This window comes from Filicampus tigris, chromosome 22 (genome assembly GCF_054856515.1).
Source record: "Filicampus tigris isolate MCC_2025a chromosome 22, RoL_Ftig_1.0, whole genome shotgun sequence".
In the NCBI taxonomy this organism is placed as follows: Eukaryota; Metazoa; Chordata; class Actinopteri; order Syngnathiformes; family Syngnathidae; genus Filicampus; species Filicampus tigris.
In genome coordinates, this window is record NC_141238.1 from 1,493,756 (window position 1) to 1,519,517 (window position 25,762).

The 25,762-nt window shown below is 47.5% G+C and overlaps 1 protein-coding gene across 5 annotated transcripts in view; it reads left to right on the forward strand.

Moving 5' to 3' along the window:
- Positions 1 to 25,762, forward strand: part of dock4b (dedicator of cytokinesis 4b) — a 57,943-nt gene that overhangs the window by 6,020 nt on the left and 26,161 nt on the right. For all 5 annotated transcript variants that reach the window (XM_086021949.1, XM_086021953.1, XM_086021951.1 and 2 more), the window contains exons 2-13: positions 13,872 to 13,955; positions 15,944 to 15,984; positions 16,148 to 16,300; positions 16,687 to 16,835; positions 17,310 to 17,394; positions 18,832 to 18,983; positions 21,070 to 21,151; positions 21,228 to 21,288; positions 21,369 to 21,501; positions 21,649 to 21,737; positions 24,119 to 24,244; positions 25,323 to 25,447. In XM_086021949.1, coding sequence (XP_085878075.1) covers positions 13,872 to 13,955; positions 15,944 to 15,984; positions 16,148 to 16,300; positions 16,687 to 16,835; positions 17,310 to 17,394; positions 18,832 to 18,983; positions 21,070 to 21,151; positions 21,228 to 21,288; positions 21,369 to 21,501; positions 21,649 to 21,737; positions 24,119 to 24,244; positions 25,323 to 25,447 — 1,280 coding nt within the window. The remainder of the gene's footprint in view (positions 1 to 13,871; positions 13,956 to 15,943; positions 15,985 to 16,147; positions 16,301 to 16,686; positions 16,836 to 17,309; positions 17,395 to 18,831; positions 18,984 to 21,069; positions 21,152 to 21,227; positions 21,289 to 21,368; positions 21,502 to 21,648; positions 21,738 to 24,118; positions 24,245 to 25,322; positions 25,448 to 25,762) is intronic.

Genomic DNA, 25,762 nt, shown 5'->3' on the forward strand with positions numbered 1-25,762 from the left:
TCGATCGGTCCAAATCGCCTCTCCGTCATGGCTGAGATTTGGCCGCCTTCTTGTCTCCATCCCAGCTCGCACAGCAGCAACTTTTGTGACCTTTGCGTGCCGCTCTATGTTGATGAAGGTCGATTTGGGGTTGGCTCTTTGCCTGCCCTCCTCACCTCACGTCTTCTCTCCTCTGCTGGCTGCACTCAGTTCCTCCCCAAAGCTTTTGCGCAAGAAGGCTTTTTCACGCCTCATTTTTCCCCTCTCCCAGTCAATCGGAGGAATGTTGGGCCCAATTGCAATTGATTTTTGTTACGCATGAGTGCGCGACTCATTGAAAGGAGCTTGACTTGAGGAAGAAGGATCTATAGTTTCTGCATGTTTCCAGTGCAGATTTGTTTTTTTTTTCCTAGTGAAGGACAGAGGACTCCGAAATAAGAATGAACGTAATGCTCCAACGTATGATTGGAAACAACTAGTTGCCAGCCCCGTGCTGAATAATTCATTTGTATTTCTAAATGAATTGTATGGGTTTGGTTGAGTGCTACTGCTTTAGAGAGTGTTTAATTGATCAGGTTGACTAAACCTCCTGCCGCGACCCACTTTGCTCACTCAACCCAACCTGTCCGTCGGGATTGGCCCCCTTTTTAAGTGTTTATCTTGTGAAAAGGAAAGCCTTCAAACCACACAGAGATAAAAAGAGATTTGCTAGTTAAATATTTGCATTAACCGGGCCCCGGCGGGGTTTTTTTTTGTATTTTATTTAATTTTTTTGAAGTTTTGTTTGCCTGTGGGAAGAAGCGTTTTCAAGCATCTCTCGTCTGATGCTTGATTGAATGGGGTCTTTTGAGGAGATTCACAACCGCACCACACGTTGCATTCCCTATTTCTTTGTTTACATTGACTTGTGTTCGAAATCTGTGTCATGATAAAACACATTGGCAGTTATGGATAGTTCCTCAAGGCTTGTGAACTTTGTCTATTCACATTTTTTCTCAGAAGGTTTGCGAACTTCGTCACGGTCAGTCGATGTTCCGAATGAATGTATTTCCCTCGTTACAGTTCGAAGGTCAACTGAATCACATACTATCAAAATGATGTTGCGCAACTCCCGGATAGCATATCAATCCAGTGGCAGTCCGACTCCAGGCCATGGTATCAGTACTCCTTTTCCCTCCCTCTGCGTGACTGAAAAATCCATCCGCTCTGGCTTGAAGTGGCCCCTGCTCGCCACAAGCTTAACCTCAGCGAGCGTCCACCTGGCGTCTTTATTTTCCGACTTCAATCATCCTCCACCCTCGGGGGAGGGAGTCTGAGGACCTCTAAGCGTCAAGTGTTGCTTCTAAAAGTAGCTGAAACATATCCCCTTTGTGTGGGAGAGAGGGGAAGGAAACCGCCGTGGGAGCCTTTGTTTGGCCAGTGCATGGCGCATGGAGACGTTAATATGGCAGAAAGTATGACAAACAATTCAAGATTAGCATGCGAGTTTGAAAAAGGCCAAACTCAATTCAGGAACCTAAAACCATCGGATGGTTCTCACTCCCTTTGAGGCCCCATGGCTATTCTTGCTAACAAGCAATTTGTGTTGAGAGCTGGCCCCAGATAATATACATACAGACACTAGCATGGAAATGATCCAGCATGTGCCACTTAGCAAACGTCCACGTTTCACCGGGATTCACGGCCAGATTCTGTTTGACGACAGATGGCTTTGTTGATCAAGCGAGAGGGATCGTGTTGTGGGGGTTTCTTCCCCCGAGGCGAATGGAAATGTAAAAATAGCACTTCTCCGCGTTGAGTAATCTTCACTATTAATGGATCAATAATGGAAATCTTTTTTGCCCATGCGGCCCGCTACCTATTTATCCGGCGCATAACGGCCTGTCAGTGGGTCCATTTTGACCTTGGTGGTCGCAAATCTCTGTATCATCTTTCAGTCTTTGGGCATTGCTTTCATGCTCGCTTAAAGAGCAGAGAAAAAAAAGCATAAAGTCAGTGAATTGCGCCTTCTTATGTCTTTGAAACTGGACTCCTTCCCTCGTGGACATTGTTCACACCTTAAGGGCTCGCTGGTTCAAAGCTACGGCGTGAAATGAGACCTATTTGTTTTCTGTCACTCTTTGGAATAGTAAGCAAAGCACACATACTGTTAGTAGCCAGAATGCACGTGGGCTCAGGCTTGTATGCTGGATGTGACGCCCCGGTCCTTTCTGCTCACTTGCACCATTTTGGGCCTTCTGCTCTGCCGTGCTGACCTAATGAGCGTGGAGAATCTATAAATAGTGACCCGCAAACGGATCGTACTGCGCCTCTTCTTGTACGTTGTAGGATTAGTTGCACGCAGGCGTACATGTATCCCCCAGCAAAATACGCACGGTTCCCGTTACATTGAGCCGACTGCATCTTCTGAGATCAACTGTGACTGCAGTAATGGGCATGATTGAAATGGCCAGGAAGCAGCCATTGATTTGCAGGGGGAATGCTTCCAGACATTACCAGTGATGATGCGTCACCCGTAAACTCCCCCGGGGCCGTCATCTGGACTGCAGCCATAATCCTCTTTGCCCTAATGCACCAGTAACCTTCCCATCACCACTGCCACCCAGGAATACAGACTCTAGGCCAGTGGGCCACATTTATGGCTGATTGTATTGATTTTCTCTTCGTCTGAAGATTTCATGAAGTGACACATGTATGATAAATGTCTTCATGAGCGTGTAAATCCGTGTCCTGCTTTCTTTTTAGTGTAACTTTTATCTAGGCTGCTCCTTGATGAAAGAACCTTAACCTGGGTTTATATAACATTTTCTTTTTTCCCCCCAGTGATGAGGAAGGCGTCCCTCTAACCCCTTACACTGACTCTTAGCTCTCCGTAAACAACAGTTGATATGTGCACCGTCCGACTCGGGCGGAGACCTCGTCCACGGCTTTACCGCCTTTGCTTGTAAATTATAGCTTGGGAAGCAGAGCTGATGTTTTGAATTCAACCTTACTGGAACCATTCATAGGATTTTGCGCTATTTGAGTTATTGGGATTGGGATGAATGAAGAATGGAAGATCGAGTGGCGGGAATAGCTTCCACGCTGCTGGGTAGACTTCCGACAAGATTTTGGAGTGCGTCTGTGGGAATTTTGATTTCATGGGGTTGAAGCCGTCACTCTTTGTGGGTGGGTCGGTCAAGTTCCCACAAAGCTGAAATGGCAGAATTGTTTGGCTACTCTGTGGAATTCAGATTCAGTGGACATCAGAGGGTTCTGCACAACTCGTTATTGATTGAGTGACGATACGAGCGTGTAAGAATTGCTGTGCCGGTTTACTCGCGATCCACGAGTTTTGTTGCAGCTTGTATCGCAGCATATTGGGTGGAGCAAGCTTGTAAATGATTCCGTGCAAATCGACAAGAACAAGGGAAGGAGACTGTGGAGACAGTAATGTGACGGTCTGTCAACGGACGTCCCGCAAAGTATTCCTCCTTTGAGTCGGGTGGCCGAGCAGCATCCCGATGTTTGTTTCTCCACAGCTCATTAGAGTGTTTTATACTTTCTTCCCTCCAGCAAGCGCCAGGCGTGGAATGGGCGCACAAATGAGGTTACCTTTTCTGCCTTCCACATCGGTGGGAGGAGAAAAACAAAGAGGAAATTAATCACTCCAGCCTTGCCCGCCCCGCCTCCTCATCTACATCTCCCTCCTGTCGACTTTTTTGGGGGGGGAATAGTTTTATTTAATCACCGACAGCCTCGGTGCGAGCACACAACTGCCACTGACCTAAATCGAGAAACTGGGACGGTTTTGTTTTTCGTCACCCCTACAACTGTCTTACTCAACTGCATTGATTTTTGTCCGTGTCGGACTTTAGCAAGAGAAAATTAACTGATCAGAGGGTATCAGTTTAACGCCCACCCAGCCTCGCTGGTCTGTCTTGCTTGTGATGCTGCACTAGCCTAGTTTAACCGGCGCAGAGCCGTTCGCCACTTTCTCCAATTTAATCTGCCGGACGTGCCGGGGAATTGGGATTCTCTTGCATTCGAGGTGGCTAGCAGGAAGAGAGCCATTATGAAACAAATTGGAGAGTAGTCTCTTTTGTTCCTGCATATGTCGACTCCTTAATGGGCAAGATTAAGTGTGGAGCAGCTTCTCGAGTCGGGGCAAAATTCAAAGTAGACACAGGGGATGTTGCCATGACGGTTGAGTATTGGTTAATTATTTTCACCCCGTGAGAGGGATTGAGCGGCATCTCTCTTACTCTCTCCGGTTTGTGTGATTTGCTACCTGTTCCACAATCCGTTGGGATTCTAAGAAGAAGCTTTCCAATAGCTCATTGTCTCTGCTAATCATCCACCCCGCCATGCCAGAAGTTCCTCGCCCCAGTGGAACAATCCTCCAGCATCCACCAGTGGCATGCCGGCTACAGCGAAATAGCCTAGACGACAGCTGAACCCTCTTTATCCTGCTGGAATGCGGGACTACGTGCACACATGAAGGCCATACATTCAAACATACAAACAGTGCTTCGCTCTGTAGGTTTGCTGTTCGGCAATCAGTCAACCGCTTCAGCGGTGGAGCTGTATGTGCCTGCGAGTTTGTAGACTGAAAGCAAACAGGAAGCAAGGTAACTAAAGACCTGAGCAGGAAGCGTGCACTTGGTCTCTTTCAAATGCACGAGACACTGCAACTGGCGATTGGAAATGTTTCTATTGTGTGTTTCTAATGCACTTTTCATGTCAGTCTATTGATCTCCGCTACTCGCAGATGCTGGTAGCATTGGCAAGACGACAGACCACGGAATCCAACCCGTGAGGCTCCTTTTTATAGGAAAGAATGAGAATCCGTGCGAGTCTAGACGCAGCCGCACACTCACTCCTTCATTTTCCATATGTTGTGGCTCATGAAGAGGCGAAGGCGTATCACATGAAAACCTTTTATTTTTGTTCCGAGGCTAGGGCTGGCTGACGGAGCGGTCCTGCTGCGCTCGTCCGGCACTACTTTGTCATCACTCCATTGTTGTCTTGACAAGAAATAGCCCTCCTCCGCTGGGAAGGAGTCACAGTGTTCCCAGCTGAGAGGCACGGCAGTGGAAGTAGTAAAGAACTCCGGCTATTGCTTTGTTACCCGGCTCCACTCGGTACTTCTCAGTACACTTGCTGAATATTTCGTTCAGGTCAGGTCTTCTCGGTGATAAACTATTTTGGGAGGTTTCCCCCGGTTTATGACAGGCTGCGGTTCTTGCTCGATTACTTACTTGTGACCTTGTCGCCGTGCAGATACGTCGGACATAAAACAGAAAAGCACTAAATCTCGTGTAAAATGGATCCAATTAATATTTGATGATCCAGGTTGACTAACCGTTAAAAGCGGGTTGACCTTTTCAAGGTGATTTCACACAACGCCACAAACCGTAGTCCGTTTCGGCTCTTGCCATTTCCACCACCCATCAATGTTGCTTTTCATTTCGAAACGGTCTCATCTGGAGATTTCGAAGCCGTTGCAGCTTGTTTACCAAATTCCACTTCATCCTCACATGAAGAAGCACTCAAGGGGGCTCTTGTTCTCAAGGGTACAGATAAGTTGAGAATTGTGACTTGGTTAGGAGTTTTCTTCTCTGCTTCGTGTTTGGCATTGAGCGCCCTGCTAACCCTCTTCAGTCAAAGTGAAACTGCAAGTTCCTCCCTAGCACGCCCCTGTGAGCTAACTGGCCGACGGGCCTCGCTGATAATGAGGTCCGCTCCACTGGCTTGTGTTTGTGAAGCACCTGCCATCTGTGTGTCCTTGAGTGGAGCTCCCGTTTTTGTGTGCGTGTAGGTGAAGCGTCTTCAGTGGCTCCGGCTGTGCTCGGGGGCTACCGCCGTCTGTCGGGGCGAGCGTGCGCTCATCACTTTGCGTGCGGTTGTTTCAACCGGGACTAGCTTGGGCGCCTCGGCCTCCCACGGCGAATCTGAGTGCGTGTTTAACATCCGAACCTTCACCCAGAGGCCCCTCCAGCTCAATGTTGACCGCCAACACTGCAGTCCTTTCATTCACCGTCTCTAAAACACACACACACACAATTATACAGTCTGCCTCTCACTAGGCGCGTTGTTTTATCTCTTCGGGAGGAGCGCTGAATGAAGGCTACTGGGCCAGGATGTGAAGCGAATGTACGGGATAACGACTACACAGAATTTGGGATTCTCGTCCGCCGGGACCAGCGCTCTGTCTCTCTCAGCTGTTTGTGATGCTTCTTTCATCCTTCTTGTGTTTGAGCTTGTTTGTGGCAAACTAGGCTAAATAAGACTCTTGGTGGTTGGCGGCAGACGTGCCAAATTTGACGAGACATGGAAACATGTAATAAAAAAAAAAAATTGGCAATGACCGTCTTCCTCTCATTTGCATTCCCAGCGACTTCTGTCTGTCTCGGTCGATGCACTCCACTGGAACTTGTGAGAGGCTTAGCAGCGTTTGTCTTTGACTTAAAGAAAAAACCACGGAAGGCGTTCCGATAAATAGTTCCCAACCTTTATTGAGCTAAGGCACGTTTTACATTAGAAAGACTTCATGGCACACCACCAAACAAAAACAAAGAAGTATATCTATTTATCGTTTATTGAAAACATGATTATCTAGTTCCGATGTGTTCACAAATGTACTTAATGTGAAATCTGGTCCTGTTGAGTTGAACACAAAGCTATTAGGATTCTGTTGCCTGAATGGCAACAGGTGGATACACAGTTTAATTGTGGCTTCTCTAGTATAACAGTATTTAATTGTTCCATCTGTCATTTTGCGGTAAATAGATCAGGTGGGTGAAACTGTATACTTTCCCGTGGCATCCCTGATGATGGTGTGCCACGGTGCACTGGTTGTAGAATGAGTACACTTAATTCCATTACTGGTCCTTAGCGCAATGCTAACCTAACTAGGCTTGTTAAAACGGGTAGAGACTGGAGTGAATTTGAATAACCAGGGACAATTGGTTTTCCCAAATGAAGGCCTTTTTTACTATGTATGCGTGCATGGTCAAATTTTGCATGTCCACCCACATCGTCAAACATGGACTAGCGTCCTTTTGCATTTTAGAAGCTCGAGGATGTGTTTGTGGTCTGCCTCACAGTGTGGGCTTTTGTGTTTGGCCTCACCAACCCACATCTGAGAGTGCGGCGTTAATGTTGGCATGGCAGGTTTCTGTAAAGCAAAGAAAAGCAGCCGATATGCTCAAAACAACCTGCATCCGTGTGTGACAAACGCACAACAGGAGCCAAACCATTTACTCATTTGTAGACCAGTTGCAGAATTTCGAAATCTTTTCTACAGCTGACCCAAGGCCAGTGTAAAGCCTTTAGGTCTGGAGTAATATGTTCTGATCTCTCTGCTCAGGTCAGAACCCGAGCTGCGGCCTTCTGAATGTGCTGCAACTGTTTGATGCTCTCTTTCGGGAGTCCAATCAAAACACCATCGCAATAATCAAGTCCACTGGAGATAAGAGCATGGATAAGCTTCTCCTGGTCCCCTCGGAGCATGCAAGCCTTCAGCACCCCAAGATTTCAGACTTGGTCTTTGGTTTTTAGAGACAATGACTCTTTGACCCTCTTTATTGCTGAAAACAATTACTTCAGTTTTGGTTTGGTTTAGCTGAAGGAAAATTTTGCGTACGAAAGGCATTTTTCCCACCAGGAAAACACTCCTACATGGTCGCCCGTTTTTAGATGCCGGGCACGGCTCCACACTTTGCACCGGAATGGGGTGGGGATGGATTTATAATGAGGTGATAAGCACCAGCTGTCCACAAAGATCTGATATAATGGAATGGCACGTTCCCGGCACATTAACGCACAGTACATGTCTAAATCAGAACCATTGCTCAAGCATTGGCATTTATTTTGATTGTATTGTTGTTCATTATGTCTTATATACAGTATCATAAACGACTGCGGGATGCCTGATTACATTTCAAGTACTTGACGTTAGTGTCGGTTGTTTTCATAATGCTGTAATCTTGGTCAAATTTCTTTCATCATTTTCTCATCATACCGACTTGCGTTGCTGTGGCCTGAAGCGATGGAAACACGAGTGGCGTCGCTTGCCCCCGCTGGTGACGGCTGGAGTGTCTTTTGCTGATGTCAAATCGACAAGACGGGACGTAAGGCGAGCGTTCAACGGTCTTTGCCCACGGCAAAATATGCAACCTGCCAGATAGCGTCCCCCGGATTGTATGTGTGTGTGCGCGCTCACAAAGGAAGGTCACACTCTCAGAGGTGGCGTCTGTTCACTGTTTTGCCTGTGCGTGTGTTTATATTTGCATGCGGCATAATTTGTTTTAATTTGATTCAAGAGAGCCTGAAGTGCAGATGGAGGTCGGTGCCACCTACTTGCTAAAGGAAGTGGAGAGGCTTTCTGTGAGTCAGAATGTGGTGGGTTTGGATCAACACGCCCACTTTTAACAGTTGGGTGGTAGAGCGAGGCAGATGTTTAGTTGTCTGCGCCTTTTTGCTTTCTGACAGCCTCCTCATTCTTCCATTTCAAATCCTTTCCCCCCTTTTAGCCTCTCTGCCTCCATCGCGCTCGCTGCGTGGTGGGAAGGTGTGTAGGCACCGGTGTCAGCGTGACCTCGGCCGAAAACTGGAAAGCTGCAGCGCCCCGGTGGGAGCATCTGGAAGCGTATGAGCGAGAGTCAACAGATGCTCATGATGTGCCATATGATTTAGCATTAATCCAGACTCCATTATTGGATCACACTTCCTTTTGGATGCTTTTCCCCACAAATGTGTGAAAGGGACGTGATGATGATGATGTCACGCTATGGGGGATTAGGAATCTTGGCAAATTCAACCAGCCAATGCATGCTTTTAGCACACATACATGAGCAGATTAATGTCCGTGAATGTGATCCAGTTCATTGACCTATATAGTGGAACCTCGGGTCACCGAACCCGGGACCAACAGACCCTGGATTTAACAAACAGAACATGGCGTCCAAGCCATTCAAAAGGCCCTTTTGTCCAATACCTTTCAAATCTGTTAGTTCCATAACTGGCCGCAATTCGCCATCAACAGACGGACGGACACTGGTCACGTGTTTCCGACTTGCGCTGCTCTCTCGTCATAGATAAACTTTGCAGTAGACTAGAGCAGGCTATAAATTGCCTCAATGTGGCGGCCATGTTGGCGGCGGAGAGAGTCGCTTTAAGTCATGGAGCATAGTTGTTAGCTTCGCATCCGCTCTAGGCATGTCATTTAAAGGAGCATGGTGTTTTCAGGCCCCGAATAAAAGTAATTCGACGTAATGGACAATTGGACCACCCCTCTCCCTAATCGGTCCGTAAAATCAATGTTCCACTGTTTCAAACTACCCCACCAGTTCCTCTATATTTCTACATAATCTCGCTTGATGATGTTCAACCATCTTGTGTAAAAGCAGAGTGCCACCCCAGTCCTTCTATTGGATCAGTAAAATCACTCAATCGTAAAATTTATAAGGCGAGTAAAAGAAAATAAGTGCCGGAATGCCATTTACAGCAATTTCCAAAAAGTAATATTCCTGGCAGTGCTCTGCTTCCAAAGGTTGCGCTTCTGCAGTGTGAGTTAAGTTGTTATTGTTGTTGTTGTTGTTGTTGTTGCTGCTGTTGGACTGTCTGGTGCGACGGCAGCCAGGTCGCTATCTTAGCATGCAGAGGCGAGGTGAAAAGATCCCAGCAGCTGGCGATGAAGGAGGCCAGATGAAAGCCTCATTCCACTGCTCGCGTCTGCCGTTTTTTTGCTTTTGTACTCGCTGCCTATCGAGCGTCCTCGCCAGTGGTTTGGTTAATCTTGCGTGAGCCAAGTTGAACGGCGTTCAAGGTCTCTGCCGTGCCAACGGCTGCCTCCACTTTTCTCCTAGCGCCAAGCAAAGCTCACTCCCGTCCTTCGGTAACCTTGCGGCGAGAGCACACGCATGTCGTCAGGCTAATTTGATGGCTAAGAAATGTGTCGACATATCTTTGTCCTTTGAGGAGGTAGCACAGAACTGGACACAAAGTAACAGCCAAGAACAGCACAGAAAGATTTTTCAAGATAGAAATGTTTGTGCTTTTCTCCCAACTGATACTGTGGCAGCTTCTCAAGCTAGCACTACAGTATGTAGTTGCTAGCCTTTTCCAAACACTTTCTATTCACACTTTCCTGTGGATTAATATCAAAAATTACCATTGCGATGTGCCTTAACACCCTTCTCATGCAGTCGCCCTAAAAAGAAATGTGTTATTTGTGTCTTTGAGAGTGTGTCATACAGTTTGGATTTTGAACGCAAAGTCCTTGTGTCGCTAACCGCAGTCCCTGACTCACTGCCTCACATCCATGAGGCGATTACAGTCGTGGGATGTATTTCAAGCCTTTTTTTTTTTTGTGTGTGCGTGTACTTCACCACAGAGTGAGAGATAAATGCGTAGGGCCCTTTGAGTTGGGAAACAGTGTTCGCGGCGTTGGCAAAGACAAAGCATAGCTCAGCTAGTTTTGGTTGGAGTCGGAATGTTTTCCTGTCACATCCCCGGACTCCCGAGTACCCTTCTGCTGGTTTGTCTGCTTTACGTGTCAGGTCTGACCCGGAATGTGGCCAGTGAACTTGCAGAGAACGTAGCAGGCGGCACATGAGGAAGTGAAGAGATTTTTTTTTTTTTCATTAGTTTTATTTCAGTTCTGTTTGTTCGCTTCATCTTGTGAAACAATGGGAAAGAAGTGCTGCTTCCTTCTTTTGTCGATTTATGCTCATTTTGAATGCGTCATGTCAAGTGTTTATTGGCATGTTTCATAATGTTCTGTATATTCCCACATAGTAGTTGAATATTCATGAAGCGTGCATTTGGCAGCAATGCCGGCGAGGGGAGTGGCACCAGTTGCTGCGTTAGCAAATTAGCATATGAATGATATAAATGCTGTACGATCAACACGTGGGAGTGGATTACGCACGTGAATCATTGTCGGATCAGTCGGTGAGAAGAAAGAGGCACGCAAATGAGGCCAAAGTGTCCCTTAATATGCGCTTTGAGTGGAATGTCATCGTTTTAAAATGCTGTACACTTGATTGCTGAATTTCCTCTAATCCTCCTGTAAAATTCAGTTCAGCAGCAGTACAATGTCAAGGTTTTATCGGGTACTCATGCCTGCCTATGCGCTTTGAAGGGGCTCTTTTGCTTTTTTGCGAAGCAGGCGCGCTGCTCTTGCGCGTTCTCCAAGCCCCCCCCCCCGGCTGTGTTTGTTCTTCTAAGGAGCGTCGACGCAGCGCGAGCGAGCCCGACTTAATGCGCTTTGACAAGCCTGCACTCGGAGTGGAAGTGGAGAACACCTGTTAGACCCATCTGAGACGAGAGGCCTCGTCGCCATCTCCACTTCCTCTCTGCAGAGCGGCGGGAAGCACGTTAGCGGGATCCAAATGCAAGCACGGTTTAAATGTTTCATTTCTGTCCCCGCTGGACCGGAGGTTAATGACTATTTTCATGATTTATTCCTATTATTGATCAATTTATGTCCAAATGACCCGAATGCTACATCTTAACACGAGATTGTTTGCAGCCGCATCACATTTTGTTCTAGAAGCTATATTAGGTAATTACGCATTCATCTATGTAATGATCAGGTACGGTTGTGCATATAACCTAGTACCTAGCTCTCAACACATATTCTATATATAAACTACCACACTCAGTACTGACACTTGAGGTGTTAGTGCAGACATTGACATCTACCGCGCATATTTAATGTGCTGGTATGAGCTGCAATATGTGCCGCCTGACACCGAATTTGAATTGTCTATATTTGCATTCGAATCGCTAAACTTGAAGAAGTGCATTGAGAACCTGAATTTGAATGACGTCAAATCAGGAAATGTATTGCAGTTCCTCTGAAACTGTATTTGATCCTTTCTAAGAATGCCACGCTCTATCTTTTCATTTTCAGTTCTTTCAAATCAAATTCAGTTCTCCGAATTCAAATTAGCTGTGACAGACATCCGGGTACTTGAGGACGAGCAGTCGATCTCTGATACACAGATCTCTTCATCGGCCAATCAGCACCTTCATTTTTGAGCATGTGACATGGGCGCTCTCCGGAAAGTCGACTCTCCTAAGCAGTTCTTAACTTTTATAGCACCTTTCGTTCTCCTTTGCGGTCTCAGTCATCCGATCAGGGTTTGATGAGAACGGGCTTCCTTGCAGGTGTAGGGAAGGACAGTGCATTGTTCGGACCACATCAATTCAGCGTCCGGCGGCACGTATTTCCGCCCATAAGCCGGCTCCTCGATTGGTTGCGAGATGGGCCAGTAGCGCATGAACCCGAGTCACGGTCCTTGGACCCTTTCCTCAAATTCACAAGTTCAGCACATCTCTCAACGCAACCTTGAGTGACAGTGCCATAGCTCGTGATGGAGATGAGTGTTGACGCGTTAGCCTTGCGCGCACCCCTGTGACACGCTGCATCTCTGGCAGACCCACGTCTGCCTCCCCTGCTTGCGACCCGTCACGTTTTATCGAAGCATCTCGCATCCCTGCCGTCTTTTCTGTTGACGCATTTGTCAGCATCTATTGCTTCACTTGTTCCCACGAGAGAGCACCTGTCGCAATGTGGTCAAGAATGGAAACGTAGCCTTTCAATGATTTTGAAGACCAAAAAATCTAGTTGTCTGAGCGGTTTGATTCTTTTATTTTCAGGGACCCTGAAAGGACTCAAAGCTGGCTTGGTGCATCATTTGATGCTGCGCAGTCATTTGAGGACAGGCTGCAGATGGCTTGTGGATTGACATGCAGCAGACTTTCCAAAAAAAAAAAAGATTCAAAAGCTGAATAATTCACTGCAATGTGGTTAATTCATACATTGCCGGAGAAAGAAGCGCTTCAGGATAGCAAGCAAGCTGAGGAAGCTGAAGGCAAAAATGCCGGGCAACCCGGTAACACAAATTCGAAGAACATACAGAGGGGAGAGTAGCTGCCAAAGGAATCTTGAGAAGGAATTTCAGTTGGCATTCTCATCGCAACCTGACTCTTTTGTTCCTCAGCCTTTGTGCGAAAATTGCAAACCGTATCAAACAATATTTGAAATATTTCCTGTTTAGTGCTGTTTGGCGTGAGCAGGTAAATGACACTCCAAAATCTCCACTCAAGCCGTCTTTGGATGCCTGTGCGTCCAGGTGCGAACGCTCACTTTGAATAGCCCGCTTGTACCCGAGAGCGTTGCCAAACACCAACACGGACACGTTCAACACTGTGTTCATTTGTGTGTCTGGCCAGACCTGTCAGCATATGTTTGTGGGGACGTCAGGCAGTCCTGACTGACGTGTTGGTTTAAAATGTGTAAGTGCCACTCATCACTGATTAGAAAAAAAATACGTATTAAAATGCTACTCAAACTCGTTCTCTTTTGTAACGATGCTTTAGGTTTTGGTACAGTGTTTCAAAACCCATTGAACATTAACAGCAAGGAAATCATTCCACATTAGAATGAGAAGCGGGCATTAATCTCAACAGAAATGATGCATTGGCTCTACTGTACAGATGGCCAATCACCGATTCCAGATATCGATAAAAATCGGACGAGTTAGTCCCGCTCGGCAGTAGTTGGCGCGTTACTGCGGCAGTTTTTCGGTGAATCATCGTCTGCATCGGAAAGAAAGGTCTTGGGGAAAGATGACCTTGGAAAAAAAGAAATCATTTAGTAAATCGCAATATTAAAGGAAGAAAAAAAAAACGTACTTAATATTCAACCTGACCGCATTTTAACCCCATGCTCATTTACATCCCATTAGCTGTTGTTGTTTCTGTGGTCCTTGGAGATGAATGCTTACAACACTTCTTCCGCTCGTATTCTCTTGAGTGTCTTGTGCAATTACGCTGCATCATAAAGGATGCACATATTTAAGATGCTTTTTTTTTTTTTTTTTTTTTTGGGTTCACAGTGCTGGCCAGTTTCCGAGGCACCGTCCAGCATGGCCTCCCGCTGGAAATTGGCGACACGGTGCAGATCCTGGAAAAATGTGAAGGTAGGTCATACGCCATACATATAGCCTGGACTTTTTCTTTTGGTTTTGTTTTCATCATCCGGATGAATGGATAACAATTCCCACACTTGACAAAATCTCATAGCAGCTCTTCTCATTTTCACTTCCTCTATGCGTAATTGTCATATAGTGCGGCCTGTGCCTGTTACCACATATGTAGCGTCTCTCTACGGGGATGATGTGAAAACTAATGCAGGAAGAAAAATAAATTGGTTCTGCTTGGGCAGTGACGCGTGGCCCCTCGCAAATACCGCACACGCCAAATGTCTTCAAATGAAGTGAATGCATGTTGAAGGGTCACACGAGCAATAACGTGCTCGCGCCCGAGCCAGGCAGGGATGCGCGAATGTCTGGTTTTGCACTCGGAGGAGCTCCACTTCAGCTAATATCGCACAGCTCAGCGGAGAAGCTTCTTGTGGGACTCGCTCGGTGGACGGCGCAGAAAATGAGCGCTGGGATGAAATCACACTCGCTGCTGTTTCCTTTTCAAGGGAGGTGATTGCTTTTCCAGCCATGCAGCCCACGCCGAGTCTGCTTCTCTCCTCCACTTGCGCCCACCTACACGGTTTTGCTGTCATTCCAATTTAGCGGTATCATCTCGCAATAACGCAAAATCAAATGTAAATTTTGCATTTAGGGGGTTATTAGCAGCGGGCAAGGTACACCAGTGTCAGATTGCGCCATCTGTCATTGTTTGAGCCAAAGTGGACTTTGTGGGAGATGACCAAGAGAGACAGACGAGACAAAACTGGAACTTTCCGACAAGGCATATCAGCTCCATGTTCACACAAATGAAAAGAACACTGTCCCGACTGAAATATAGAGCAGGCTCTATTTGTTATGATCTGGGGCTGTTTTGCTACTTCTGGCACAGGGTGTCTTAAAACTAGGCAGGGTACGATTTAATCTCAACACTCTCAAGGTATTCTAAGTAGAAATGTGCTGTGCGATGTCAGAAAACTCAGGGTCATGGGTCTTTCACACAAGCGAGGGTCCAAACGTGCATGAAAACATGCCTCAGTCATGAGGAAAAAAAGTCCATATGTTAGAGGTTTATTGTGCCATTTTCCCAAAAGTCAAATTCAGCAATGTTTGTTAGCACAACAGAGCAAGTAAGTTGTTTGCTCCAAAACAATTCGCTGAGTTGTTTTTACTGATATTTTTAAGTTGGGGGACATTTTGCCTGAAAGCCAATTTTCACATTAGGAAACCTTTCAATATTTTGTTGAATTGTCGGGTTAACCCAGCCAATTGTACCCATTTGCCTGTTGACACGCACACACACTTTCTCTTCCTGTTTGTACAGCGAGACAGCCGGCCAGTCAGAGGGATGTGGTATTACACACACTTCCGTAGCAAGTTGACAATAGCCCAGCCAGTGGAAGGCTTTGCCCGGAAGGCAGTAGCAAGATCATCAGCAGCAAGGATGCTGAGTGACGTGCGGCGCGACACTCACAGAGACGGGCTAATGGCTCTGCCTCATGTCGCCGCCGCCGCCGACACTTCAAAACACCGCAAAAGCGTCGATGCTGACGGCCTGACGCGCGTCCCCCCCCACCGCCGACAAGCGCGCCGCGTCAGCTGCGTCATTTTGACTTTGAACAGCACTCCCTTGCTGCCTTTTTGTACAACGTTGCTGCAGAGTTTTGAATCGTCAGCTGCCGCTTACAGATGTCTTGCTGTCTCGATGGTAAAGTACGAGGATCATTCAGAGCTGCTAGCAGCGGTGAAAGGAGCAATATACTACATATAATACATGTATGCGGCTTTGGTATTTGACACTCAAGCAGCCTGCAAAACCATACTCCATTCGCTTTTGTTTTTCCGAGATACAGCCCACATATTTATATTCGTATTTTGCTCTATTTGATGTCCATCTTCTGCTCATGTCGTGAGAAACGATGTGTAAAGAGTCATCAGCGTTGGTGGCGGCATGCTGAAAAATAACAAACGGCGCTTGGTTTCTGCAGGCTGGTACCGAGGATTCATCTTGAAGAATCCAAACGTCAAGGTAGGTAGTCTTTGTCCAGCGGTTTTTGCGGGATCTGCAAAGTCTTGCTAACATTCAACGACCCTTGCGCTGACCCAGTTAACTACCCTTAGCCAAACTTTAAGCCAAACCCTTGACACGACCACTAATTGATCTCGTTACCAAGTGCGTTCCTTGCCCACAGGGTATCTTCCCAAGCAGTTACATCCACCTGAAGAACGCCCATGTCAAGAATAAAGGGCAATTCGAGACAGTCATCCCCGTCGAGGACTCCGTCATCACCGAGATGACTTTGACGCTGCGCGACTGGGGGGCCATGTGGAAGCAGCTCTATGTGGTACGAGTTCCTTCCCAGCCACAAACGCGTGCGACGCTTTTGCGCCAGTATTCCCACAAAGGAGCTTTTCTTCGACCCTGTTCATTTCAACCACCCAAAGCGATTTCACGCACATTCATTAGTCGGATTGATTATGTTTGTGACCCATTAAGTTATCTGGGGCGCTGATTAAACTGAGCCGATGAATACTTACACATCAGAGAGCATACGTTTGAGGCTGAAAAGCAGCAGGACACTGAGGCTAATTTGCACCCACCCTTTCAAAGTTGCACATTTGGATTCAGTCGCCGGCTCACATGAAAGTTTCATATTTTGCGCCAGATTGTTTCCCACGATCTGCCGCGTTTGATGTAACAAGCGTTCCCGCCTCTGATCCCATCGCGCAGAAGAACGAGGGGGATTTGTTCCACCGGCTTTGGCATGTGATGAATGAGATCTTGGACCTGAGGAGGCAGGTGCTGGTGGGCCACCTCACCCACGACCGCATGAGGGACGTCAAGCAGCACATCACGGCCCGATTGGACTGGGGTAACGAGTGAGTTCAGCAACTTGCTCTGCCTTTTTCTTTGTTTTTTGTTGTCACAGAACCTCCTCGGTGCGCACACTCCCGTCTTCCACCTGTCTTTTCTGTTAAATCGCCCTCCCCTCAGTGCCGCGGGGCGCTAAATAAATGATGGATAGAAACTTACGTCACTCTCTTTGGACCCTTCACTCTATATTCGGTGACAGGCCTTCTGGGTTTTTTTCTGGGACGTTTGAGGATAAAGGGGGAGACTTGCTTGGAAACTGGTGAGCAAACGGGAAAACCCGAGATTGAGGAAAGCATACCGTTCGGTCTCGGGCCAGTTCTCACAAATCAAACACCACTCCAATGGATTTGAAATGAAACAAATTCAAATCAGGCCACCGACTTGGCCATTGTAGAACATTCGACTCGTTTGACTTGAAAAAATCTTGGGTTGCTTTTGCAGAATGAATCCAGCCGCTTTTTCTCGTCCTTTCCCTGCAGACAACTGGGCTTGGATCTGGTCCCTAGACAGGAGTTCAGCATGGTGGACCCAGATGAAATCAGTGTCACGGAGCTCTACAGACTGGTGAGTGCTTCCGGAGTTAATATCGGCACAAAGATGCCCTTGAGATGTCCCCGTGTCACCCCGGAAAGTTGGGATTTCCCACTGAACCCAGGTTTTTATTATTTTTCTTCTACTTTACTACGACAGCGTGGACATCATCCATCTACTGACACGATGGGATGTTTCAGCCTCTATTGAAGAAAGACCAAATGCTAGTCGTAACGTCAGTGAAACCATCAAAGGGCAGTTACCCCATAATGACAGGGCATTCTCATTGGACACGTGTACAAGGTTCACTGTTCGTGAAAATAGAATGATGAAATAGCTTGCAGTGGACAGCAAAACCGTGTGTCAGCCACTTTAAGTCGCGGTAGTTAAATAGCCGTGTGTGGGGCATAGCAAATTAACATCCAAGCAAAGATGAAGAATTTTGAGACTCGGCCTTCAAAATTCCAGAATTCTTTGGCTGACGTGTGCGCCGGAAAGTCAAATCAGTGCATGTTTTGTCAAAGCCGGAGCTTCATTGATTTTGAAAACCTACTGCATACTACGCTTACTTCTGCGTGCTCCCCTGCTTCTCCTTCACATCTTCTGAGAGCGCTGTTACCATGACAACCACCTATGATACAGTGTAGGGAAAATTGTATCTTACACACACACACACACACACACGCACGCACGCACAGGGGTAATTGAAGCGCTGAATCCATCTGTTTCGTTTTTGGTTGTTGTTGTCGTTGTCTGCGCTAACAAAAGCAAGCGCGGCAGGACGCAAAACGCCGTTCACCAAAAATGAGCACTTTGGACTGAGGCGGGACGAGACAGAGAGAGAAATGGAGACGCAATGGCCCACTCCCTGGCACAGGATTGCCAGTCAAATCCTTGTTTGGGAGAACAATTCTGCTTCCGCCCCACAGTGGAGTGGATTAATTAAATTGAGATGAGGATCACGTGTGCTACAAAGATCTTTGGGGGCTCTTATTGTGCCGACATGATGGCTGTATTGCTTGGAGGAATGATTAGTGATTAACAAAGAGAACATAAAAGCAACAACAAAACAATAACGCAACACATAAGTCGGTGCTTATATAAGTAAATATACGTGTGCGTATACGGATATGTCTAAATACGTTTTATATAAGTATACGTGTATTTATGTATATGTGTGCGTGTATGTGTAGAATATATATATATACGGTATATGATACACACGCAGTATTCAAGCACGTAATTTGTTAAATACAGCATCAAATGTGATTGGCTGGTGTCGAGATTGTTCCTTCAATCGGATTAACGCTGTTTGATTTGCTCCCATCCTGTATTTGAGGATTTACGGCTTACAGATTTAGCTTTGTTACCCTCGACAAATCCATCCCTTTTGTACACTTAAATGTTTTTCCACGCCTGCCTCCGAAATTGATTTCATTTCCCCCGCGTTGCTTTAACGCCCCGTCGCAGATGGAGCATCGGCACCGCAAGAAGGAGACGCCGACACCCGCCAGCACCCATCACTTGTTCGTCCACGTCAAGAGTCTGATGAGTGCCAACCTGGGGGAGGAGCTTGAGGTTTTCTTCCACATATATGACGGGCGGGAGAACCGACCTCTCAGGTATGGAGTAATTGCTATGGGCAGTGCTTAAAAGTGGCCATTACCCTATGCATGTCCACTGAGAGAGCGAATACCTTCTTCTTTAAAGAATGATTACGCACCTTGAAGGCCTCTCAGGCATTTGGAGAGGATTTTTTTTTGTGTGTTTACGTCTCTTGGAGCCGGACTGTCAACCTAACAGGAAATCCAACATTTTTTTAATTTACTTTCAAATTGTGCCCCATTTTTCGCCTACTATAGAAGTCATACTTGAACGCACCCCGTCAAACTTTGAGCATTTCACCACAAGATGCTGAGGGTGAAAAAGTCATCAAAAGATATTATTTTGTTGAACCCCGATGCCGTGGCAACACACTGTTTGAGGGCCTAAACATACACGAAAGAACAGTTCTTAATCTAGCTTCCGAAAGACATTTGAAAAACGTATTGATGGGTGAATTTATGTTTTATGGCGCTTTAAGACACTCACCAATTGAAATTGCTTATGTAGGTTGGGTTTCGACTCAGGGCTAGTATTTGGGTCAAGGGTGATGCTTCGATTTGAGTATGCCAATGATGCTGCCATTGTGCCTATGCGACGATTGCGTCGGTTGTCTTCGAGGAGGAGGGGGGGGGGGGGGGGGGTGGGGGGAGTCCGACCGTGGCACCTCGCCAGCGTTGTCTCTCACTGTCTGGCGGCGCAAGTAAACAGACACACATTTACACTGTCCGCCTGGCAGAGAGCCATTTCACGGCTTGACTCCGGAGCTGGCGCTTTCTGTGCGTCGCCGACCAGATGGGGGTCGGACCCGTTGTCTCGGTACCATGCCAACGCCACCCGCTCCCTTGCACCGCGCCGTTTTTCTTTGTGTGCAACGTGGCCTCGGGAGCACAGTGCCGGACTGTCAACGTACAACTGTGACCTTTTGCTCATTCGAAGAGCAACTTTTTTCGGCCGTACTCGCCTTTTGCTCTCCCGGTGCTTTACGACAGCGCTGGCTAATAGGACCGACGCTTCACCCACGGCCCCAAATGCAATTATCGATATCAGGAGAGGGAACGGCGAGTGCTGAGCGGGCCCGGGGGGGAAGGGAAACCCGGCCAGTCATGTTGTGTTAATACCAGCGCTGATAGAGCGAGATAAGGTCCCACCGGGCTGTAAACAACGCTCCTTTAAGCTCGGGTGATCAACATGCTGCAGCTGTGAGGGAGGGCCTGGCAAAGGGACGGGGAGACGACATGTGTGTGCATGACTAGCCGTTAATTGCCGGTTTTAACAATAGACTGCTAATTAAGGTGGAGGAAAGCGTGGTGCCTGGTGCTCAGGAATCTGCCTGCGTATGGTCGGATGAATGGCGTGGAAAGTTCCAGCGAGCGGCTAATGAGGAGCGAGCACGTCCACATCCAATTCCCAAGTGAAGATAAAAGCAGGGGATACATGTGTGAAACTTCTGACATAAATGCTTGAACATGTCGAAGCTTCTTTTTTTTTTTTAATTCAAGCAATCGTTTGAAGGCTAATTAATTCAAACATGCGTGCCAGCGTAACCAAAACCACCAGCTGGTTTGTTCCCCCCCCCCCCCAAAAGAAATCCATCAGGGAATACAAGGCGGCCACTTCTTCTGCTTGTGCATTTATTTAAAATGGATCGGCGGAGATTTCTGCTCGATTGACCTGAAACACGGGCGCTCATCGGACACTGGCAAGTTGTTGCGGATCGCACAGCAGTGCGCGGGGTTGGAGGTTTCCGCGAGCGGCTCGGGCCGCGGGCCTTGTCAGCAAGTTGGCCGGTTGTCAGGCGCTGCGGAGCGTTACAAGGGTTTCTCCCCGCTTATCGCGCCGACTGTGAAAGTCACCTAACCGGATTAGGCCCCCCTCCCCCCGGCCTCGCCGGGGCCCGGCAGGATGCCCGCGCCGCTTCTTTTTTTCGGGCGGCACTGCAAATGTGAGCCGTCCTTTCTGCTTTTGCCCGTCATGCGCTTAATGTTCAGGTCATTCGTACTGATTTGAAATATGATCCCGTGTGGGTTTTTTTCCAGCATGAATTTCGCGTTTTCCAGCAGTTTGCACTCCGTAATTTGTCTCGACTTTCTTTTCTTGCTACAGTGAACGGTTCTTTGTCAGGCTGAATAAGAGTGGCTTGCCCAAGTCGCCGGAGAAGACGGAGAGACAGTGCACGCTGTTTGTGGTAAGTGGTGAATGCCGAGCGTTGTCATAAAATCGTAACCGAGCGGTGTCAAAACGATCGTTTGTATCCCCATCAGGATCTGGGCAGCAGCGATCTGCGAAAAGATGTCTACATTGTCGTGCACATCATAAGAATAGGTGGGCATGTACCCTCGGGTTTTCAGGAAGACAATTCAGCGCATTTGCGAGTGCACGGAGCTGAACGGCTTTTTGCGCAGGGAGAATGGGCGCCGGGGAGAAGAAGAACCAGTGCAGCGTTCAATACCGCCGCCCGTTCGGCTGCGCCGTCGTCAGCATCGCCGATCTGCTCACGGCCGACTCCAAGGACGACCACCTGCTCAAGGTTTACGCGTAAGTAAACAGCCGACGCTCCGCCGTCTGTTTCTTGAAGAACTTGGAGGACAGCGGACTCCCGAGACCGCGAGCGATAAGATTCCACGACGTTGAATCGAATTTCATGATGACAATTGAGGATTGTTGCTCTCTCTGGTGTCTCAGGTGTAACACGGAAAGTGAGTGGTACCAAATTCACGAGAACATCATCAAAAAGGCCAATTCCAGATATAACCTGTCCGGATCCAACACAGGTCAGTAGGGCTGAAATATGAATCGGGTTTAAATCGACGCCGCATCGTGGCAGAATGCAATTTTCAAAAAATTCTCTGTTTTGACAACAATGGAGTGTATGATCTTATGATTTGTTTTTAAAATAGCTACATCGACCTTTTTGGTTGGTTAGTAAACGAATGCTCTTTCAATTCATCCTCTTTGTCCCTTTCACCAAAATGATGCAGCATCCCTGTGTCGTCATAATTCGGGTGCCCCGAGATCAGCCCCTTTGCGGCCGGTCTGAGTCACGGTGTTGTTTGTGCGCATACGAGCAATTTCAAAGGCTCACGTGGCCGTCTCCACAGGAAGCCTGCAAGCGGTTGCAAAACCCATTCACACGCTTGGCATAAATAGTACGCGCCCGATCGGCGGAGAACAACGGCATCAGCAGTTTCCCCTGGCAACAGGTTGGCCGGAGATGGCTCCCAAAAAAACACGGTGAAATGCGCTTAGATTCTGCCTGAGATCGCGTCCGTGCGCTCTGCCTCAAAGGCAAGTGTCGCTTTTAGACCTCACGCTGGACAAGTTTGGAAGCTGCGTTGCGAATCCACAAATGCACCGAGTCCGCATTCCCCCCCCCCCCGAGGACGAATAATGACTCGAGGAGAACTCGGGAATGGTCATCCGTCACGAGCCGTCCCTCAGATGCGTTTGAGGGATGTGGCAATTAGGCGGAACGTCGGCGTCGGCATCGAGCTGCTACACGCTGTGCAATTTAAATGGCGCAGCAGGAATCCAGATTGGTTATCTTGATTCATTTGCAGATTCATGACAAATCCGCTGGGGTGTCATCTATTGTCCTATCCCCGAATAAGAAACACAGATTGCCGTGTTTGCTTTCAGACTCTCACGAGGCAGCCTGGCTCCCACGCAGGCGAGTTAATTGTTTTACCGCAATGCTGAGGGTTGTGATTACAGATCTGAAAGTTATTCAAGTCGCTGCCACATTAGGACGTTTCGAGCAGGCGAGTACTGCGTTCGCTTTTCACCGTGCGTTTTTTTTTTTTTTTTGTGGGTTGATCACATCTTGCAGCGCATTGAAAGGGCTGGTTTCATAAGCGTGTTTGTGCAAGCGATGAGTCAGGCCAGGTAGTTGCTTCAGCTCTCACCTCCATGCCAGCGTAGGCACCGGCGAGCGGGCCATTCCGCTTTTTTTTTTTTTTTGGGACTTTTCCACGCGCTGGCGTTTAAGGCGGGCCGGGTGGGCTGAGGCCAGCGGAGGTCGAGGACGCATTTGTCAGCCCGAATAGTAATGAGGGCCGCTTGGCCAAATGTTTTCAGCACAGACGCTTTCAGAAATATCTTTATTTTGCCCTCTGTCAACATTTGAAAAGAGCCGACCGATTGCCGATTTTATCGGACGATATTTGTGCTTTTCAAAACCATCATGGGCTGTGGGTGACTGCCCCGCCAGGCCCCCCCCACTTTGCGCGCCACGGCTCTGACATATTTCAAATGCAAATTCTGTCCAAGATGACAAGGTTTGACTTCTGAGAGGCTCTGCTTTTTGTTTTGAAGTCATCACTTCATTGCAGAGAAAATAATGGAGTGGAAGAAATGGGATTTCACATTCAAGACTGTTCAAAACTGGGGACACGCTGCTCGTATACTGCATACATTTATGGCATTTGCATGTTTTTTGTACCGGAAAATTCCACTATGTTGGAAAGTTAAATACGAAAGGACCAAATATTGTCATATAATGGACCAAAAAAAGTTATTTTATTCTTATGTAATCGACCAATTAATCGGGCATTAGCTTGAAAAAAAAATTCCATATTGGTTGGACCCAATTTCTGAGAAAAATGATCACACACAAATGAGTAAATTAGTAAACGATACACAATGGCCCTTATGTGCTTTGCCGTTGACGTGTTTCTAAATGTTGACTTACTTCCTTCTTCTTGGATTTTTTTTTTTTGTTTTACTGCACTTTCCTCTATTGTCGTCACATCACATGACTTGAGAGGCCCATGTTTTCATCCCTCCAACAACAAAAAAAACCCTCAAGTGTGACCTTTTCCGCCTGCTATTATTCATGCTGACATTCAACGTTATACCATAAGGGCAGCTTTGTATAGGCTGTTTTTTTTTTTTTTATATATAAAAAGACTTGCGAATGAGTCACAGGTGTTTTTTTTTTTTGTTTTTTTTTTTTTGTGTTTGTTCTCTCGTTGTGTGCAGTGGGTGTTTGGTTGCACGCGCGCGGCCGGCCGCAGCGCTTTCTGGTTATTAATGTCGGCGGCGTGCGTGTGAGGCTGCCGCGAGCCCACGCCGCGCCAATAACGAGCCGCTTCTCAAATCCGATCGAATGCACGAGCGACGGGAACCCACGTGTGACGCCCGCTTGTGTTTTCAGGGCTGGCGGTGGCCCTCCAGCTCCTCCACGGGGACATCGATCAGCTGAGGAGGGAGTACATGGTGCTCTTCACGCGCGGCGTGTCCATCACTAGGAAACTGGGCTTCTCTGATGTCATCATGCCAGGTGGGGGAGAGAGCACGGAGCCCGCCAAAGTTATGTCGGCGAAATCGTATGTGCCTTCTATACGTTGACCTGCCTTTTAATATCCACCGCGGTTGCCTTGGTAACATGCGCAGCCGCTGTTTGAGAGCAAAGTACACATACTTGATGAAATATTCATGTCAATTCTCAGGTGCACAGCGTGTAGATAGGCGCCTGTCAAATGATGCTGATGCCTCGGGCCTCAGCAGTGCGCCACCCTTTTTGACGACTCGTTTTTTTTTTTTTTTCTCAGCAAGGCTGAACTTAAGGGACAAATCTTTTTGTGTGTGTGTGAAATCCTCCCGAAAGCTCCCTTTGACATAAGCGAGGTGCGCTGTCTGGTCACGCAGATAAAGAGCAAGCGCAGCCCGCGGGTCCCCCCAGCGCCTCACTAACACAGATTTATGATGGCTCTCTTTGTCTCCGTCTGACTACAAACCTTGCTCACGCACTCGCTGTCTGTTGCTTTCCCGCTCTCCGTTCCTGACCAAGAAAGTCTGGCCCCGGGCGAAGGAAACCGTCTCGCTCCTCTGCATCAGTCTCTCCTTTTTTTTTTTTTTTTTGCTCCGAAAAAATGCCCCCCCCCCCCCGCCCCCGCCACGCCTTCTCCAATTCCCTTTTTTACCCATTGTACCCAAGGTAATTGAGTCGAGGGGGGCGGGCTTACAGTACGGGAGTCTATAGGATGCGGTTTGTTGCTATGGTTACCACTGTCAGGAGTAGAAAATCAATGCCGAGCCTAGAGAACACAGCGAATTGAAATCTCTTTTTTTTTTTTTTTCATGTAATTCACTCGGTGTTGATTGCAGGATTGACCGACATCCAAGTTCAAATGCACTTGATAGCGGCGAAATGTCGGGTCAGCGGCTTTGATTTAACGACAGCGCGAAATGTATTATTAAGTGCTACTCATGTAAATGCTGTCCAGCCCCTGTCGGGATGCATTAACACACACACACACACACACACACACTCACCCAAATGACGTTGGGAGGTCATTCATAACACGGTGCTCGTTTGCATAATCGATGCCTGTTTTTTTTTTTTTTTAACCTTGTAGGAGAGATGCGGAATGACCTTTACGTCACACTGGAGAAAGGAGAGTTTGAAAAGGGCGGGAAGAGCGTTGCCAGGAACGTGGAGATCACCATCTACTTGCTGGACATTGACGGGCAAATCCTCAAGGTGTAAAGACGTTTACATGCTGTTTTTTTCCACTTGAAAGAAGGTCGGAGGTCTTCTGTGACCACGCGTTTGCAGTTTTCACCGGGAAACGCCGTCGACTCTTTTCAGCACCAAACACCTCCGATTGAAGTCCTTATTTAACTCTGCTCGTCCCTTAATGGCTCCTTATTTTTAGATGCATCCCATTTCAGAGCTAAACGCTTCATTTAAATATGGCTGACCCAGATGGGAGCCGCACCTCCAGCACTTCTGCTTCTGTGGTTTCCCGATTGGACAGAAAATAGAAATGCATGGGGACCGCCTCATTCCCATTTC